The 20,651-nt window shown below is 32.8% G+C and overlaps 1 protein-coding gene and 4 long non-coding RNA genes across 6 annotated transcripts; 3 read left to right on the top strand and 2 right to left on the bottom strand.

Annotated features, from left to right (window-relative positions):
- Positions 1–3,027: 3,027 nt before the first annotated feature.
- LOC126928477 (protein FAM133-like) lies at positions 3,028–8,383 on the bottom strand. Of its 2 annotated transcripts, XR_007716700.1 has the most exons (8): positions 7,955–8,383; positions 7,483–7,844; positions 7,300–7,403; positions 6,927–7,185; positions 5,623–6,656; positions 4,867–5,051; positions 4,256–4,425; positions 3,028–3,976 (listed from the first exon to the last, which is right to left on the bottom strand). XR_007716700.1 is itself a non-coding variant. In XM_050744178.1 (5 exons), exons 4-5 carry the CDS (start codon positions 7,143–7,145, stop codon positions 6,172–6,174), a joined length of 603 nt encoding a protein of 200 aa, XP_050600135.1. In that variant the 5' UTR covers positions 7,146–7,185; positions 7,300–7,403; positions 7,483–7,844; positions 7,955–8,367; the 3' UTR covers positions 6,078–6,171. The 2 variants fall into 2 exon arrangements, 1 of the variants encoding a protein (XP_050600135.1); XM_050744178.1 differs by lacking the exons at positions 3,028–3,976; positions 4,256–4,425; positions 4,867–5,051 and having other exon boundaries at positions 6,078–6,656; positions 7,028–7,185; positions 7,955–8,367.
- Positions 5,045–6,169, top strand: LOC126928482 (uncharacterized). The gene is made up of 2 exons (XR_007716705.1): positions 5,045–5,543; positions 5,646–6,169. It is a non-coding gene; the product is annotated as an uncharacterized LOC126928482 (long non-coding RNA).
- A 275-nt stretch (positions 8,384–8,658) lies between the features above and the next one.
- LOC126928478 (uncharacterized) lies at positions 8,659–10,812 on the top strand. Its single transcript, XR_007716701.1, has 3 exons — positions 8,659–9,091; positions 9,188–10,353; positions 10,470–10,812. It is a non-coding gene; the product is annotated as an uncharacterized LOC126928478 (long non-coding RNA).
- Positions 9,783–11,587, bottom strand: LOC126928479 (uncharacterized). The gene is made up of 3 exons (XR_007716702.1): positions 11,398–11,587; positions 10,434–11,009; positions 9,783–10,304 (listed from the first exon to the last, which is right to left on the bottom strand). It is a non-coding gene; the product is annotated as an uncharacterized LOC126928479 (long non-coding RNA).
- A 2,739-nt stretch (positions 11,588–14,326) lies between these two features.
- LOC126928480 (uncharacterized) lies at positions 14,327–20,591 on the top strand. The gene is made up of 2 exons (XR_007716703.1): positions 14,327–17,808; positions 20,484–20,591. It is a non-coding gene; the product is annotated as an uncharacterized LOC126928480 (long non-coding RNA).
- The last annotated feature ends 60 nt before the right edge of the window (positions 20,592–20,651 follow it).

Raw genomic sequence — 20,651 nt, forward strand, 5'->3', positions numbered from 1 at the left:
ACAGTGGAGCTTAATTGAAACACTGATCATATTCCGCGATTGTAAAACAATAATAGAAAATCGTGTTTCTTTTGAAGGGTATGAAATTGTCAGGAGATTATGCCATAAATGAAATTGGAAACTAGCTGGTCAAAGGGATTAAACTCAATTAAACTGAACTGTGTTATATTGTACAAAGGCTAGAGAACTGCTACCAAATATCTGCTAGTTTAAAGGTGTCCCTTATAAATTATAATTATATTTCAAATTCAATCTCCTAGTAATAAGTAAATTAATATTTTACCTAAAATCTGTGATATAGATAACAAAAATAAATTCTTTACATTATTCGTTAGTTTGCAATATAATTAGAATATTCTTTATTTTTATTTTCTGGTGTCTTTGTTATTCTTAAAAGATAAACTGCTTATTTACAAATTTAACACTGCATATGCTATTAATAAATCATTTTATATTTAATTTTGCAACCTTCAGTCATTGTTAAAACTTGTTGACAATACTGTCGGTTAATAGAAATTTCTAAAATCCCCTTGTTTCTACTCGATTAAAAGGTATATTGCAGAAACTATGTTAGCTACAGTGTTAGCTACAAATCACCTGTGTCACTCCATTAAACTTATACACAATAGTATTGATTCTTGTTTTAATTTAAAATAAAATATGTTATTGTAGGAATGAAGCAGAATGTTCAAATAATTGAAACAACTTTTTGTCCTATAATTAGTGCCTTTCATTTTAAAAATTAAAAAATTTTTAATCAACGATATTTGGAAGTTTCGATCTAAAATGACCAGGAATTGAAACAGAAAATATTTTGATGCCAGTAAATACGTATTCTTCACACATAAAACAAATATGAAAACAAACATCGATGTATATGAATGAATTTTGAAATGGGGAGGAATTATATGATTATACCCATTCTCTGTTGCGTTTAATTGTTTCAATTGATGTTTCATGAGAATTTTCATCGAATTTTTAGAGATCCTGGCTGTAAGGTCTTTTTAAAATTATAAGAACAGATTCAAACTATAACATTTGAAAACTTGTGGTTACAAAACTTACTTGTTTCTCATAATTATTTAAATGAATCTATTCGGCATTTTGAGTGACCGTCCCTTTATGGCTCGGATAACACCTCTCCTTCCTTTGGGAAATTCCGAATTATCTGTCCTCCCCGAGCTGCAAACCTGATGACTTAGACAGTAGGGAAAAACATCAGGGAAAACCTCTGGCTAGAAAAGTACGATAGACGAACAAAATTTAACGGCTGATGGGGAGTATCAACAACATACAAGGACAATCATCAACAAAGTGTCGTACCGTGCGGGTGAAATACTGGAGTTTCAATAAGATCTTATAACCATCGAGTTCAGAACATCAAACTTTGTTTGCATAAAGCAAGTGTAAACAAAGTGTCAAATTACACTAACACTCGATCTATTAAATCCGTTCCACCTTGAGCGTTAATTCATTCAAGGTTCGTGGTATCGATCGATCGGTCGGACGTGCCCGGTGGCTCTTTAGTTGATGATTTGTAACAGAATCCTTGCATTAACACAGATTCTCAGAACACACAACTTCACCCAGCAGATATCGATTACAGTCAGTTGTCACTAACAATGCTAATATCAACAATTTCTTTACCTGTTGATCCTCTGGAAGTTTTAACTATATATATTCTCTAGGAACAGTAGGATTTTAATGATATAACTTTACTAATGAGATCTTAATGTCATAAACGGTATCGAAACTTCTTAATTAATGTCGTTATCGAAGAAGAGACTCGTAATCTTCTCAAACGAAGAGCACTTGATGTTTACAAGTAGAACTCGATATCTTAGTTTCTTAAAATGTGTTTCTGTGTTTACTTTCTAAATGTAAACTTTATTCAAAACGAGCCGTTCATTCGTTACAGGCCGTTAATAAAATTGCACTTTGCACAAAGGAATTGCCGTTAATAATTTAAGATTCTCTGCTCGTCGTACAGGGTATATATCGTAATTATTCACGACGATCGTAACGTTTAAGTCCAATTCGAGCTTAAAATCCCACGTGAGCTATACTACCACAATGGCCTGAATTTCTATTTGTTCGTTTACTGCCTGTTTGTACTCGGAGCATCCGTTGTAAATTACAGCAAAATCTTCTAATGTGTTCCAGAATATGTCTTCATGGAATTTCAATAATTTATTATATCTATAGATAACAAATGTAAAACTTATTAATTTATAATTAATATAAAATAAGAGAGCACGAAACTTCCTATTTTATGGACATATTAAATATTTGTAAAAAATTCTGTATCATTAGTATCACTTTAATTACTTTAAAGGATATAATCCCATAAAGCCGTGACCCCTGAAAGAATCGATGTTCACGCGTGACAAATTGGCGTCGAAGTTCCGGTATGAACGTTACTAGAGCTGATACCAGCTAGGGGCACAGGTATATGTTCTGGGTTCATTATATATTTATAAAGGGGCTGCCGATTCAACGAGTGGTCCGGGTAAATTTAAATTGTAAATAGACAGAGATTTCAAGTAAAAGCCTGGATAAGAGCGGATATGGTATGAGAGTCTGTGGTGGAAAGAGGAACAGACTGCTTTTATTTGTAAAGTTTGAATTTCCTCGATATCGAAGGTGTTTAAGCCGCAAGTGTGTTTCATGTTAATCGTTCATGTTAATTCATTCGAGACCGAGATTTTATTGTAATACGATTCCTGGGTGTCAGTACGATCTGAATGTTTTGTTAGAATGATACTGTGCTTTTCTCTCTCTCGAATATCCTTTTCATATTTTAATTTTAAATCGATGACAATCTTAAATTTTATGCCTCGTGTTTTTAAAATATAAAATTATATACTATGTTATACTATAATGTATTATGTACAGTTATATATATTATGCCTACTGATTGATATGAATTTTCTTTCGGTCTCGAATGCGTTAAAACGGAGCGCAAAGAAGTCGAAATTACTTATTGTAATTGGTAAAACATCGTGAAAGGCAGACAGATACAAGAAAGAAGTTAAACTATAAATTATATTTGCGACATTGTTATGTTTTTGCTTTCTTTAAGACTTTCATCAAGACAGCCGACCTATAAATATTAATCGACCAATTTCTCTAAGCTTGTAACTTCAAATTAATGTTTATATATATAAAGAGTTACGTATTAATGTATCTAAATATTTAAAAAGATGTTTAATGTTATAAATGATGGATATTAAAGATGTTCAAAAGAATGTAGTCTTCGCGTGTTCTTTATCATATCCCTGATCAAAGACACTCCAATATTATTACAATATCCAATTACATATTGATACACAAGATTATCATTTATAACATTTTGGTTTTCTTAATTGAGTTATTCATTTAGTACAAATGATAAGTAATTAGTAATAATTCATAAAAAAAAAAAAAAAAAAAAAACGGTATTGTAGTAGAAATATTATAAGAAAACATTTTCTGTTTCAGTGTAGAGTTACTCCTTTTTATAGACAGTGTCGTACAAATCCGTACGTCTTTGAGAAAATGTATCTTTGAGAAAAGGTATCTGAGCCCTTACTTCCTCAACAACTTTCAAATCTGAGAGAAAAGAAAAACATACCAAGTAATAAGTAATGCTTGCTAATAAATTCAGCAAATACAGAGGGAGCCGGCAAAATCGATAAAACAACGAGACTCAAAGTTAATTACATCGTGGATTTCTCGCTTTTAACGTTAAGCTGGAAATTACCGATATCGGTGACCACCATATTTTCCTGAGTTTCCAAATCGTAAAGGATTTTCCCCCAGGGATTTGTCGACTGTGTATGTCCCCATGCGACATAACTTGCTGAAGGAACACGAGCCGGTGATATACAGGCGACGTATAATTGATTGTCATTCGTTCTGGAACGCTGAAGTAATGACCAGTGCAGTGGTCCAGTGGTCATATTGAATGCCGCCGGATATATCAGCATTTGGCAACCTAACACAGAGAAACGGGAAATATGAGACCACTGAATTTTAGTTAACTTTGTAGCTGCACAGTCCACATTCCATAATTTATGAATATGCGAGAACAGTCCTCTTGTCGTGCTTCTAATTCTTTTATTTATTTCATTTTCAGCGAATATACTGGTTTTTTAAATTAAGCTCCTTTTTATACAGAGTTACAGATTATATTGATTATATTTTATATAGAATATATTTAAGAAAGATAGTTACTTTCCTGCTAGTTAAGTATTGTTCGATTAAGCTACTGTACCTTTGTTCCGATAAATGCGTGCCATTTCCTCGAATATGATATCATAGCAAATGCCAATACCCTATTTTCCAGCCCTTCACATCAAACATTGTTAGGGAATTACCAGGACTGAGTGAATCACTCTCTCGAAAAGTAATCTTGTTGGGAATGTCGATGTCGAATAGATGTACCTAATAATATAAAAATATAGTTGCTAACTCTATTGCTGTAACTTTTGTAATTTAACATCAATGTTACGAACTTTTAAACTTTAATTGTTTTTTATTTAATAACTGACAGCGTTTTTATCACTTTCTTTTATTAAAAAGTTTTATCATTTAATAATATTTGAGAAGGAATATTTTTTAAGAAAAAATAAGTTTTTTCCTATGTGAAAAATTTATGTTACAAAACAAATATATTGTCCAAATCTTATATATTATATTACGACAAAAATATATGTTTCTCGTATCAAGACGTATTTTATAAACCTATAACATATTTTTTAAATTATAGAATTGGTTATAGTACACGTATGTACATATGTATATTCCTAAATTATTCCTAGATAGAGTCACTTTCTCCACCCCAATATTTTCAATTTCAAAGCCACATGGAGGTATATTATTTACCTTCCGGTGTTTTCCTATCAAAGTTCCATCGGGACCCCAAATAGTACAGGTATTGTACAATTTATCGCCCTCTATTTCAGGTATCGTACCACCAACTACATAAATGCTGTTTTCTCTAGCTGCCATCGATAAAGCAACGCTCGTTTCACCATCAGGAATACTCTCGGCGTATTTTGGAAAGTATTCTGCATTGCAATATTTCAATTAATGAAAAATAACTGTCCTTTGTTCCAACCATAAATTAGGTTGAAATGTTTGTCAATTTTTTATTTTTTAAATTATTAAAATAACTAAATTTTATATTTCGATTTACTTAAATATATAATTACTTAGATAATAGTACATATAATAAATTGTTTCTACAGGTTCAAGATGAAAAATGAATATTTAGAAATGTTTAATTACAATCATGCTATTTGGGTTAGTACCAGTGACTTGTTACGTAACGACTTTGCTAGTACTTTTTGAAGCATAAAGTTAGATTTTAACTAACTTTAATTTTTAACTACTATAGGTGGAATTATAAATACAAAATAATTGATAATACTAGTTTATAAGTACCTAATTATTAGTATCTTAAAAAATATATTTATACAAAAATCACGATAATCATAAAAGTGGGGAAATTCTATATTCTCGAGTCAATTCACAATCTTTATGGAAGTATAAACGATAAGGTAATTTGTCTACTTTTACTTTTTTCTATATAGTTGTTATACATATAATAAATTATTAGAAAAAGAAACAAATTATTACGTATTCCATATGCCGAATTAAAGCATTCAGGAAGAGCGATAATATCAGCATTATGCTCTTTCGCGCTGGAAATGTAGGAAACTGCCCGCTCTACATTTTTGCTTTTACTTCATTTACTTGAAGTTGTACCAACGCCAAGCGAAATGCTAAAATGTTGGAAAATTTAAATACACTCGGTTATATATTTCCCATACTTTTTATCTATAAATACTTTATACATAGTGAATACTTTCTCGACATCGTTCGCACTACTTGTTTAGCGATGTTCGTAAGTATCATAATGTTCTTTGAGGTTATGTATTTTACTACTCGATATCAACATTACGTAAACAATACGCGGGGATTTTTAATAATTATTGATAAAGTTTAGGACATTAAATTTGATGTAATTGTAAACATTATTACATATTATAATTAAATGTAATTTTCAGTTAAGGGTAAGAAAAGAAATATACTTTTGTAAAAATACACTTTATTATAAAATCTGTATAAATAAAATTGTACAATTTATCTTGAAAGTAAAATGACCGAATACGTTACTGGAAAATATTACTGCCTACTAAATGATCGAGATCTTGATCTTTCTCGTCTTTTGTGTTTCTTTCTGTCTGCATAATCTCTGGGTTTCTTATCTCTAACTTTTTCTCTTTCTTTGCCTTTCTTTTTATGTTTCTTACTTGATCTTTCAGACGAGCAATCGTGCTTCTTACGTTTCTTTGACTTCTTCAATCTTTTTAATTTATAAGAATCATTACTATTAGAGTTACTTCTTTCTCTTCGTCTCTTCTTTTCAGAATCACTATCGCTGTCATCATTAGATTCGGAGCGCCTTTTTCGTCTTTCTGATTTTTTATCCCCCACTTTATCATACTTGTTCTTATTCTGCATCGTACTTCCGATTTTCTTTCTTTTATTACTACTTTTGTCACCATCTTCACCGTCTTCGGGGTCAGGGGACATTGATCTTTTTCTATCCATCTTTTGCTTGAGTCCCTTGGATTCCTTGTCCTTATATTCCTCATACTTTTTTGTATCTGAAATTAACCCCATAAAATACTGAAAGCTAAAACCTCTACATTTATCATATTTTATATAAAAATAGAAGGGACCTTTAAAAAATTGCATGCAACAACACACTTACAGGTACTCTTGAATTAGTTTTTCTACATGTCCGATTATGTCTTTATATGTATATGTCAATTCAAATTTGTTTTCTTAAAAGTCCCTTGATGAAAAACTAACACTTCATATTAACTTTGAACTTTTGAGTTCTTAGAACATTCTGATTTAGTCACTGGCCGTACCATAAATTCATTTACAGATATTATATTTCCACCAAGAGCTAGTTTTATTATGAGCCTTCCTGCATCATCATCAAATCCTTCTATATGACCATAATTATTACTTTGTTTTCCAGCTATAATTTTCACAAATGTTCCTTTCTCGATTTTAACTTCTTCCTCTTCTTTTTTGGAATCTGTATTTTTCTTCTGCAATGCTACTTTGTCTGCTCCAAGACCCATACCTTTTGGTCGTAATTCTGGTATGACAGCTGCTACTAATCTGTAATAGTTAGAATAAACGATTGTGAAATAAAAAATGATGTTCTCTGTTTACTTTCCAATAAGTGATGTATTAAATACATATAATTAATTTAATCCAGAGTAAAATTCATACTTTTCATTTCAACCAATTCCCTTTCCTGGTTGCCATCCCATTCCCCTTAACATTGCTACACCAAAAGCATCAATAGGAATTTTTTCATAATCTTCTAACGTAGACTGAAAAATACAAAACGATATTTATAATATGCAAATGTAATACATCTGCGCATTGCACATCAATATGTTGATAACGTACCTGTTCTTTGCCTCCTAATGATTCATCTTTTACTAAAGGTAAAGTTAAATCATTTGTTTTAGTTTCATGTTCATTCTTTGACTTAAGTTCCTCAATGATTTCTTTAGCCGCTTGCTCTTCTAAAGTAACAACTTTATTTTCACTATCTTCAACTGGCTCTTTCTTTCTATATTGATATTATTGGCGATGTTTTTCCATTAGATAGCTTTGATTTTGCCTCGTTAACACTAGCGTCTCCTACCTTTTCCTTATCTGCCTTCGGAAGGTAAATGTCTGCATCTATTTTATTAACAATTCTATCATGCCAGGTTTTTGAACCTAGTAATGGAATAATTAGAGGTTCATCTTTTTTTTCTTCCTCACTGAAATAAAAAAATTGTTTTCAAATATATATATTCCGCTATTGGTGATTTTTATAGGTTAGGTTGAGGTTATATGTTTCTTGATTATAAATTTTACTTTTTGAACTCACCCTATTACTTTAATACCTTTCTCATCGAGGCATTCAATGTAATCAACTTTCTTTTTTTCTTGTGGAATAGCATTTTTTAACACAGGTTTCTTAATAGATTTCTTCTTTCCTTCTTCTGCCATTTATTCGTTATTTTAACACTGACTTATAGATCAATACACATGTATATACTAGACATAAAGATTGATGTCACTTGAAACTATGTACATGAATCTAATATCTTATTATACTTTATTAATCTACTCAAAATTACTTGCACATTACTAAAATTTCATTCCGACAATGTATCAAGCGCCTGAATAAGTGACATTAAAGTAAACATATATGAGAGAGGAAATAAGAAGAACTGACGCCTATGGTTTTCTATGTTACAGAGCTAGTGCTGCACCATACGGCCAAATGCCGAAGGTGGCTTATGCTAGTATATACCTGCCTATACGTTTCAATCAGAAAATCGATATTATGTGGTCGTGTGAAAATTCACATTTCCCTAGGAGCTGTATTTTGATAGATTTAAGCTTCTAATGGAGCATTTTAAACGTATAGAGTATACTATGAAGTAGATAGTAGTGCGGATCATTTTATATTCATAGAAAATTTGAATGTATAGAAATGTACAAAATGCTCATGATATGCAAAGATATGCAAAATATTCAAAGTAAACCAATCATCAAAAAGTTTAGAAGGTGAAACAAATTTCTTTAATAACACCTAGATTAATTTTTATTTGTTAACAATCCCATATATAACCATAGCTTTCGCCCGGCGCATATACGCGCCCATACATGCGTTAATAAGATAAGAGGAAATAAAAGACAGATTATCGATAAAATACACTAACACATATGTAATACGTGGATATATTATCACTCAGATTACACATATTATATATTATAAGGGAATATGTATACCACGTATATATGTAGAACGAACATTTCAAACTTGTTTATAGCCCGTGCGCACACATACATGCACGCATACGAACAATTTTTCGAACTATAATTCTATTAATAATTTATAACCATTTATATTTTTATATTTTTATATTTTTATATGATAACCATTTATATTTTTTAAAATATGTTCTTATGGCATACATATTTATTCCACGCTTCATATCTATCCACATCCGTAACTGTAGGTGACATTGTTTTTAACAATTTTGCTATTATTTCATAATTCTTTAATTCATATTTCAAAGTCGTAACAGATGTTTCTTTTTTTTTTTTCAAGTTTTTCCCATATTGGACTTATTTCTAGCAGCCATGCTTGCTTACAAAGCAATTTTATATCCACGCAAGAATATTTTTCAGTAGATTTTATTATGTGGTTTACAATATCCATATTCTCTAATAACTGGTTGCTAAGGTATAATTTGAACATACCAAGTCGAGTAACTTCATTTGGTAATGATAAGTATATTTTCTTTTCAAGAAAAAGTCTGCGTAAAGCTGCATCAATGTCCGTAATAATATATTTACAATAAATATTATTGTTCTGTTATATTAATAATAACAAAGGAATATTCCGCACAACACAATAATTAAGATTAAGATAATGAATAATTATGATATTAAGATATTTTCTACTTAGAAAACATTGAAATAGGGTGATATACATACCACGGGCAATTAGTTGCAGCCAAAAGAACTACATTAGAATTTTCGTTAGATACTAATCCATCCAATCTAGAAAGAAGTTCTGATCTGATTCTCTTTGCAGGTTCAGACAATGTACAGTTTACTCCTTTATTTGTGCCTATCCAGTCAATCTCATCGATAAAAATAATTGTAGGCGAAAAATTATAGGCAAGTTCAAATAAAACCTGTTCAGTTTAACAAATGTATTTATTATTTATTAAATATTATATTCAAAATTCCTTAAATTCATTGTTTCATCACGAACGTAATATCATTTCGTTTTCCAAACAACTATTCTATTTATATATGATTATTATTATATATGATATATTCTAGAATCTCTTCTTCGTAGACAAAGGAAATCAACTTAGACGGATATACTTCTCGGGATCACCTCTCCATTTGCTCACCAATGAGCTGGCCGTTATGTTAAAAAAGGTGCATTGGCATTCTGTTGCGACTGCCTTCGCCAACATCGTCTTCCCTATTTCGTAATTGCTTGTAAACATGTACGGGAATGAAAGAAATACGAGTATCTTACCTGTACCAGGTGGTCCGTATAGCAGAATACCTTTCCAGGGAGAAAATGGGCCTTTGAAAAAGATAAGGTACTTGAGGAGATACACAATGGCCTGCTTAATAGCAGATTTACATTCCTCTAGGCCTACAATGTTGTCCCAATATACATTTAATTTTGTCAGTATGATTTCCTGCGACAATACAAAGATGAAATGGCGCATAATCTCCGTATTAATTTCCGTAAGTGTTATGTAATTCGTTATTTAAAACTTTACTGAAATCAGTATTTACAATACGTATATTAATCGAAAATAACTTACGCATGAAATGTCTTCAATAATCTTTCGTAATTCCAGATTGTCTATATAAAGCTTCTGAGCCTATTTTGATATCTTTGATTGCGTGGATTGTTCCATTAAGATGTTAAATAGCTCCTCTTCTGATGAAGATTCATCGCTTTCATTGGCGAAAATTGATGTCACTGTCATTGCGAGATTAATATCATCCGTAGCATCACCCCTCATCTTCTGTTGTGCATTCCTCCCTTTCACAGACCCAGATACAGACTCACTTCTCGTTTGTTTGCTAACAGATTTGACACGTTTTACTACTTCTTCGAAGATTGAATGATATTGTAATCGATACGTTGAATACGTTGAGAACGTTGAATAGTGTTAAATAATTTAAATTCTTACACTTTGTTCGCATTTGTCATTTCCCTCGTCTTTATTTCCTTTTCAGTTATTTTCTTGCACAATATAGGATATTTTTGGAATTTCATCTTGTAATAATTTTCATATTCTGTAAGAATAATTTCCAAATCGACGTTGTCGCAGACTCGATATTTCCGAGGTAGACGAGCTTCCCGGATTAATACATCGCTAATGTCTACATATCTAAAAAATATAATTTTTAATTCATTGAACAAATTTTATGCTATGAGTACACACTATACGATAATCATCAATTAACTGTTTTATTTCTAGGTAAGACAGACAAAAAGAATGTACTGTTTATTTATTATTATATAAATCCTCGGCGATAATTTTTTGCCTTCTGCTTTTTAATTTCTAATTTTTAAAGTTTGAATTTAAATATATTTTCATTTATAACTAGTTAATCTACGTTATCGATTGAGTTATTCTATAACTACTGAGTTACCGATGTCGATTTTCAAATTTTGGTTCCTTCCCCTCTTTCCGCACTAATTTCTATTTCGATTGGTCACCGATATTATTCGAAAAAATTGCAACTAAGAAGATATCTAAATTGCAATGTACTCACCCATTGCGTTCCAAATAATCACATATAAGGTACAATATGTTCCGATTACGTTCCGAAGTACGACTCTCCTCCTAATGCGACATTTATTTTTTTTATTATTAACAATAATTATTAATAATATAAAGATTTTCATGCAATTTTCTGTTACATTGCGAGTTTAATAAATTTGTTACACATAATTTTGTTATCTACTATCTTGATACGTGCAAAGATAAATCTGAATGATATATAATACAGCGTAAATGGCTATAAATAATTAATTATTGACAATAATTATAAGAATTATCGAAAGAAAAAATCATAGATACTATGTGCGAGTGTAAAATATCACAAAAAATGAACAACAATTGTGAAAAACGCAATATGGCAAATCAATGACAAAACACACTCATGACTGTCATGGAAGTTCCAAAGTCTAAAATCTAGAATATTCCTTACCTCTTTTCGCAAATTATGAGATATCTTATTTGTGGTACCTTGCAGCGATAAATCACCGTTCATTGTGATAGTTTTAAATGTGATAATGATATCCTTGTATTGACTATCGTTTTTCGATAGTTACGAGAATTTTCGTTTATTACTTTGAGACAATCCGTCACTTCCTTTCTCTTATAATGTTTCCCTTCAACTCCGTTGAAAACTGAGCATCAAACAGGAGACGAACGATTTGTTCGCACACATAAGCAGGGTGCGAATATAATGATGGAATAGTCGAATCCCGTCTACTGTATAGTAAGACGGATGCGACATGGAAATAGAAAGAGAAGGCTGTATATAAGCATTTTCTGTCCTTGTTTAATCAGGCATGCACACTAGTGGACACTGACGGCGCTCGTTTACCGTTGTTACACATTTCCGGCACAAGTACGCGGGCATTAGAGAAGAACGGAACGGTCTCTCTCTTTACCCCTATATCGCGTTTTTAGTTCGCTCACGCGCTCTGTACTTATATCTATTACATTTCCACCATAAGCAGCGGCCGTGCAGTGACTTACAAAAGTTTCGAACTCGCGGACGTTTAATCACGTTCCCTACTCCGAAGGGGTAAGTACAAAGTTGCTCGTCTCAGTACTCTTGTTAGAAGTTTTATCATCTCTTTCATTTCGTGGCTACAAGTTTTTCCAGGAAATTCTTATCGTTTTACAAGGGCTGTGGGACACAATGACGTCAGCTATCGATCATATACGCGAATTTGTTGTAAATTAATTAGGAGAATATCTGGAGTTCTTTATCGTTGCCAGCTGTAAAATATTAGAATTTTTCATTTATAATTGTCATATTTTCGACTCTTCCGTTGCCAAGACCATCTTGAAAGATTTTTGGTATGTTCCATCGCCCTTGTTAAAAGTGTGCCCATTGGTTAGCTATATTGATTTTAAAAACCAATACGTATATCAAGTTTATTATCTCACAGAAACAAAGAAATTCGTTTTATTAACGAATTTTCGATGTTTCTTCTCAATTTCCTTTAGCATCGAACGAAGAACATTATTTGATCAAACGTTTCATCGTTCAGATTATATTTCGTTTAAAAAGATTGAAATTGATATTGAGATAAAATCAAAAAGTATCCGTTGTTCTCGAACATTCTAGTATTCCTTCGCCGCTCGGGAGAAAGACAGGTATGAGGAAAGAGGATATTTTTTTTATTAACTTTTTAATATTGATATTTCGACAAATATTGACGTGTGCAGTGAGAAAATCGAGTGAAATTTTGAATAATATCGTTTTAATAATTTGTGAAACGAATTAGTTTGGTTTTTTCCATTTTTATTAGTTTCCGTCAGTGCTGATTGACGCGCCACTCCAGTTTCCATTTCCGTTTCTCGAAATTTCCTACGTCCTTGGTCTTTGGGACTCTTTGCCCAGGTAACTGCATTGCTTCTGGGTACGTCTCACCGTTCGGGTCTCTCGAGCTTTCGGTGTCAGTTGTTACCGTTGAAGGAAGAGAAGCTGGTGACGGATATTATCGAATAAATCGTTTATTCTGGAAAAGTTCGAGTAAGTTCGTTCTGTTTGAATAAATCAAGACATAGATCAATTTTTATCGTATCATCGTGATTCGCCATGTCGTACGTTTGGTTTCGGGATACCATATGTTTTTAATTTGGTACTTTTAATTTGACATTTTACGGCTATAATCGTGACAAGAAGATACTTTCAGTGAGTTATAAATATTTTAAATTATAAATTATAAATATTTGTTATAAATTACAATCATACTACGGGGAAAAGTGAAACATATGTTTTCTTGTGGAACGATTCATGTGATAGTAAATTATTCGAAGCATAATAATGCTTAATTAAACATCTATACGGTAACATTTACGGACGAATATTGGGGTAATATTATCGCGTCGCTTTAATCTGCCATTTAATGATTTGATTGCGGTCTTTGAAATGGCATCACAGATGCTGGTATAATATCACACGAAAAAGGAAGGACCACCAAGTGCACCAGTGCGTTGCAGCCATCGGGGGTGGATTTGACGCCGGTGCCGAGGAGAGGCGCAGAACGTGTTCGATCGACCCGCGAACGCAGCCCGTGCTCATACTGTGACAGAGTTCGTTTCAGTTAGTCTCAGTCGCTGTTTGCCCGTCGACAGCGTATAGTCGCGCCGGCCAACGATTATTTTTTCTTTTTTTGTTTCTCGATAATTCTCTCGCAACACTCGTTCTATACGTACACCATCAGTTTATCGCGCGATCATTGTTCCCGCTTCCCCTACCTTGTCACGTCCTTCAAGGAAGATTTCCCTTCAGTTTTTTGTTGTTTGGGGAAAATTCATCGCTCGGACACATGGATTTATCGACACGACGATTTATCGAGGCATCAGCGTGATGTACTTTTCAAGTTTCATATTTTCTCTATGATACTTTCTAAGGAGAATTTAGAACTCGAAAGATATCAATTTCCAGGAAATTTATGAGACCATCGATAGGTTTGAATTTAATTAACTCTCTTATAATTGGTATTTCAATTTTTCAATTCCTTAAATTTAGCTTTCTTTATGCTGTTGGACGATATAACGCGGGCATTTTATGATATATCCAATATATTCGTATATATAGTTTACTTTATACATTCGATAAATTTCCTTGGTTGGCCGGCCTGCAACTCACATACGGCACTTAATAAAAATTTGTTTCGTTAGAGGTCGGTGTTTGTTCATCTTCGTCATAAAAATGTCATGACGTCATATCATATCACAAGGGTTCTTCTGAAAGCTAGATATTCGATAACAAGATTAATGGTTTTCGGTAGCTTGCAATGTCAAGCTTTGAACTGGCGGGATCGCCTTGCTGTCAAATCGCCATTCAGCAGCGACCATATTCTTTAACTACGTTCAAGACGTATATCACGCTACAGAAACCATCAAAGGAGGATAATTGCAAGTTAGTTGCCTCTTAGAAACGAGACAGTTGGTTGTTACTTGTTATCCGTAGTTGGTAGTTGTTCTCCTTAGTCGCCACATATTATAGAGACGACATTCATAGTCACCAGTTGCCTTCGCTAATAGTTTCTTGTTGTCTGTAGTTAGTTCTCGTCATCGCTATGTATTCCATCAACCACGTAAAATTTAACATATAGGATTTTATTCATTTTTATTCTTTCTGTAGGAAGATTCTTTAAGTAATATGAATTTAAGTAACTATTTTATGATACAATAAGGTGGAAAAACGATTATTTTACGTAACGTAATTTTTTAAAGAACTTTGAATTTAAAGGATTCAGATAGATATCTTAAACGTAATTAAACCCTCCATATCGTAACAAATTAAAAGAAATTGCGCAAGAAAGTACAAATACATTTAATGCATAAAACATATATTTAAAATCCAAATGTAGGCGTTGACGCGTGCGTGCTACATGTTCGAAACGTTCGTTACATCCGCGATAAAATTTGTAACGACGAAGAAGCTTAACATATGGTGTGCTTCAAGACGACAGTAAAAAGTGTTGGCGGATTTTTCGAAATTTCTTCCATTCTTAATAAAAATATATTGTATAAATATAGTAGGATTTTTCAAATTTAAATAGTTATAATGATTTGAAACTTTACAATCGTACGGTTCTGTTTTATCCTTTGAATATACCTGTCATTTTCATATCTCCTTTTAACTAAACTAAATATTTGGAAATCCTATAATTTGTACACTTTTATTTGTGAATAAGATCGATGAAATTAAAGCGTAACTATGCTTTCAATAATGGCTTCGATGTATTGCTCACCATTATGGCGGATTAACGTCTCTAAGTGATCGACCTTAATCACTAAATGGCAGCCGCGATTCAGTGGTAGAGCCTTACACATGACGGACATTGCAAGCGCTTCTAAGACGTCTATTGTGAAACGTTTCCAATAGCATCGGTTACGACGACGGTGAAATCCGAATAGAAATATATATCGCGTATCGCTTCAGCCTGACATGTCTTAAAATAACAATTCACAATTTTTCGTTCTTAAAAAAGAAAAAAAAAAGTCTATAAAAATTATATGCAAATAAAATAGATAAATGGATAAATGGTTGTACAAATTTATAAAACAGATATTACAAATATACGTAAATAAATTACATATTTATAAATTGTTTGTTTAAATATCTGTTTGTTTAAATAAATAAAAGGGATATTTACGACTTACAATGAACTTACAATGAGTCCTGTTTTTAGTTTTAAACAAAGCAAAAACGGATAACAACTTTTTAAAATGTAAAACTCAACGCAACAGTGGTTTTTTTAAATTAATCAATAACGTTCAAAGTTAATTAATTTAGAGTGGTTTGTACATTTTGTATGCTCGCCGTATTTTAACGTTTGATGTGTAACGTTTGATGTAGTACTTGATGCCCGAAAAATCGAAAAATAATTAAATTTGATCGTTTCGTCGAATTTACAAGTGTGTATATTCGTGTGAAATCCTATGTGCTTGTGTATGCTGATGTGAAAGGTGGTAATATATTTTTCTTTTTTCGATTATTGTTGTCAACTTTTGTGTGGAATAAATCAATTCCGTGAATAGAAGTGCAATCAATACAGCTTACTATGAAATGATAGCACAACAACAGTACATATCGCCATTGACGTCAGCTTCACAAAATTTCTCGAGTATCGAGGTCGTCCATTTGGGTTAAGAATTTATTTCCAAAATCCCACAAGCACGAATATCTTATGGAAATCCACTGTATTTCCACAGTAATTTTTAATAATCAGATTCCATATTGTATGCTACGATTCGAGGCAAATCTGCAGCTAATTATTATCTTTGCTGCCTTTAAATACCATAAATAGTCGTCCGTAAATTTTAAAAGATTTTCTGTGCCATACTTATATTGTGTATTTTAGTCTTAAGGTGCGGGTCGTGTTCAATTAATTGAAAGTGATGAAACTGTAATGGGTCACGATAGTCAAATATTAAAAATGGTCTCGTTGGCTACATTTAAAATCTTTACGAGATATATATGCATAGTACGTTGCTACTAGCAACGGGTAGCGACGAGCAATAGAGAACAGTACCTTCCTTATCTCGTCGTGATTATGTACATACCAGTAATGCACAGTACTCGTACTGAATATCTTACAACATCTACATAGATTTTCAGATTTGTTTCGAATATTACCAGCATAACCATGATAGTAGAATTCTGTTACAGTATTAATTCTATAGTGCCGTTATGCATAATACAGCCCTAAAATGTTTCTACAAATATACGAATATTTTCGTCAGCTACTATATTCCAACCATGGCTTATTATGAAAGGAAATATATAACGAAATTACTTGTTTTTTTAGACTAAATTAGTTTAATTTGAATAATTTTAGTAATTGTGTAGGATCGAACAACAACTTATCATTAGCTTCACTCGAGACTTGATTGCACGTAGCAACGTAATTGCGTTGGAACTGAGGGTAGAAAACAATGTCAACCGTTAGACGCGTCCGTCTGGCGAATGTGTAACGCGTGAATAATAGATGGCGGCAATCACTTGAACCCTACTTATAGCTGTCTCGGCTTATATCGTAGCATTCAACCTAGGGTATAACGATAGGGATCATTAGAAGTTCAAAGGCCGGCTGATCAGCCTCATTTTGTTCCATTTTTTAATCAAGCGATGAATCGACAAATTGTACAGATTTCGATGGTTATCACAGTTCTCTGGGAATTTTGAAGCGCGGTTCGTCGAATTTAGTCGGATTGGCTACAGACTCTTTTACGAGCAGCTTGAAACTCGATCTAGTTTCGAGAAAATGAAAAATTCGTTTTATCTCTTTGCTTCCCTGTTCCTTCCTTCCTCTTTTTTTCTTTTTTTTTTTTTTTTGCTTTTTACATTGCGTTAAGACCGGCTAAATAATATTGATTGCCATGGACGTTGGCTGGTTTAAAATCACTGACATCGACGATAACAAAAGTAAGTTTGATGATCATTTATCTGAGCCGGTGTTATTCGACTTGAGCTCTGCACATTTGTTAATATTATTCTAGTAGGGATGAGATACTACAAATTTTAAATAACTTCGATTAAAATTATATTATAAAAATTATATTACATTAACGTTTAGAAGTCAATAAAGTGGAAAGAATTACGCGAGATAATGTAAATATAAATTATATTACATGGAAACAATACGGCTAGGTAATTTGAAACATTCTGGCTAAAATTGCATTCTTTCAAAGTTAGGACGTACAGTATTTACAAAGTAGATTAAGTATCAAATGGGGTACTTAAGAAAATTCATGTTATCATTCTTTAGTAAACATTTTCAGCAATAGCCTTAATAGCCTTCTGCAAAAGCTGCTTTACGTTACGTTAACGTATTCATTATTAATATTAATCATATTGTTCTTATCTCCTAGGGGCATAACAATCCATTTTTATATTGTGTTAAAGCTAAATTTCTATTAGATTGTCGCAAAATTTTCTTTCGTTTTATAAAGAAATGATAGATACAGAAAAAATATCGTACATCTATCATTTCTTTATAAAACGAAAGAAACTTTTGGAACAACCTAATGTTTCTCTACAACGACACTTCTACGATGTTAAAATATTTGATAAAAATATTTGATAAAAATATTAAGAAATTCTAATATTGATTTAAACGTATCGATTTATTTACTTTTCGCTGCCAGAAATTGTTAATTATGATTTCCACTTGAAAGAGTATTTCATATTATGAGGATAAATGATCAAATTCATCTCTAATATACACGTTAGAGAGTCATTTATAGCTGCAATCCTGTTTACCGTTCATATTCCTGGAACTCGATAATTCACTAGGCGATTGCTTTAACCGTGCAGAATACATCCATAAATAATTAATCGCTATTAATATTCCATCGACTTTTGAAAATCCCTGATGTGATCTATTTCACGTGATGAGAATACGTGTAAAGTGAGGTTATTGCTTGATTATCTTTAGTCGAATAAATCGAGTGATTCAAATTATAATGCGGAAGAAAGTCAAAACTATGTATATTATTTTTTTCAATTTTTATGTATCATTTGACGGAAGGAAATTTGGTAAGTAAGGTTCACCTTCTTTAATGTCAATGATTTTGACATATGTTATTAAGCTCCAAATTCTAAGCAATCTTCTATATATATATGTAGTATCTTAATGGGTCTTAGAGGAAAGGACAAGTAATGATGTTTTGATTTAATAAATAATATTCGAAGCAACGAAATGATTACAATGCTGTCGTACGTCTTATTCTCATAGACGGCTTCCGACTTCCCGATTCACACTCTTCGGCTTCTACACTCGCTCGCTCTCGCTTCTCAAGTCACACTCTGCACACCTTTTGCATCCGTCTTCTCCGGCTGCTCAACTAACACTGCCTTTAGCGTCTCTTTGTCTTTTCCCGTCCTATCGGACACGTGTCCCGAAACGCCCGTGGCCAGAGTCACGCAGGCCCTTTCCACGAAACTATCCACTTAAAAAGAACCGACGACACATTGATGTACCCGACGATGCCGCGGCTCTCGCGGCATTGTTTATGGTTCGGCAGATATCTTAGGCCTTCTGTCCACGATACTACATATATAACATACGTATAATAGTCAAAGTTCAACTACCAAGTATACGCAAAGCTTTTATTTTCAATTTATGCGATACACTATGTTTCATGAATTTATTTGCTAACGGTATTGAAACAAATAACGAGCAGAGGACGAACTATCCGTGAACTGTTTTGCCAACGAGTACGCTTCCAATATTTTCTGTTTGAGAAAACACACTTGTTGCTGTTGCAACTCCAAATATTTTTACAGCCGATGCTTTTGCCAGGAATCATCGGCTAACATGTAAAATAGAGAAAAGCCATAGTTGATTGTAATGGAAATTTAGAAAACCTGAAACTCGATATAGAAGGGAAAAATAAAGGAAAGGAAGGGAGAGATAATTGGAAGCTTGGGGCCAGGATTAATTCACTGAAACCGGGCTGCTTGTGTCATCACGAAACAGAATTGCCAGTACGTCATTTCTGTGCTCCCGTCCTCGTAAAAACGGTTTCACTCGTTAAGAAAAAACGAATAGGCGGTGAAGAGAGAAAAAAGCAGACAGAGAGCGCTTTTAAAAAGCTGACGAAGCGTGCGTTGCCACAACGAGACACACGGTGCTATTTGTCGTTTTAAATTGGGCCGCAACTTGTTTTTGAGATCTTTGCTAGAGACATGTGAAAACACGTTGGAAGTATATTTCTTGTTTTTGTGGAATTTAGCTGGAAAATGAAAAATAACGTAAAACATGTACTTACGACTTACAGGGTAATTGAATGTATACACTATAATAACCAGCGATTTAAGGCTTTAAAAGATCGAAAGAAAAGAAAAGAAAAGAAGAAAGACAATATGTTGTGGCAGTCTAACTCGATCTTAGGAAATAGAGAGGGAGGGAGGGGCGGAGGCAAAGCTTGTTAATCTGGAAAGAATACAAGCATCAATTTCAAGCACTTATAGAGAATCAAGCGGGCTTGTTAAGGTCGTAAGTTGGACAATTATCCCGTGTTAGGTTCAATCAGCTTAGTTCTACACAAAATTGATCGAATCATGTGAAAACAAATGTATTCTGATTTTTGTCGCAGATATTTCTGGTCTACGCACTCCAGTGCCAACACAGCAGTTATTGAAACAGCTGATTTTCTCCTATTCTAGAGCGACAACATCCCCTGATCTTTTACAACCATGAAGGACCTGTACTCGAAAATACTTGCAAATCTCATCTGCTTGCAGGTTATTTTTGTCTTCCCGTC

Source organism: Bombus affinis, unplaced genomic scaffold, assembly GCF_024516045.1.
Source record: "Bombus affinis isolate iyBomAffi1 unplaced genomic scaffold, iyBomAffi1.2 ctg00000981.1, whole genome shotgun sequence".
In the NCBI taxonomy this organism is placed as follows: domain Eukaryota; kingdom Metazoa; phylum Arthropoda; class Insecta; order Hymenoptera; family Apidae; genus Bombus; species Bombus affinis.

What these genes read in the sequence shown, in the direction of transcription:
- LOC126928477 (XM_050744178.1), bottom strand. Translation starts at nt 7,145, where the DNA reads ATGGGTCTTGGAGCAGACAAAGTAGCATTGCAGAAGAAAAATACAGAT. An exon ending in AATTATAGCTGGAAAACAAA is followed by an intron (nt 6,657 to 7,027) that starts GTAATAATTATG and finishes GGTTAATTTCAG; the next exon opens with ATACAAAAAAGTATGAGGAA.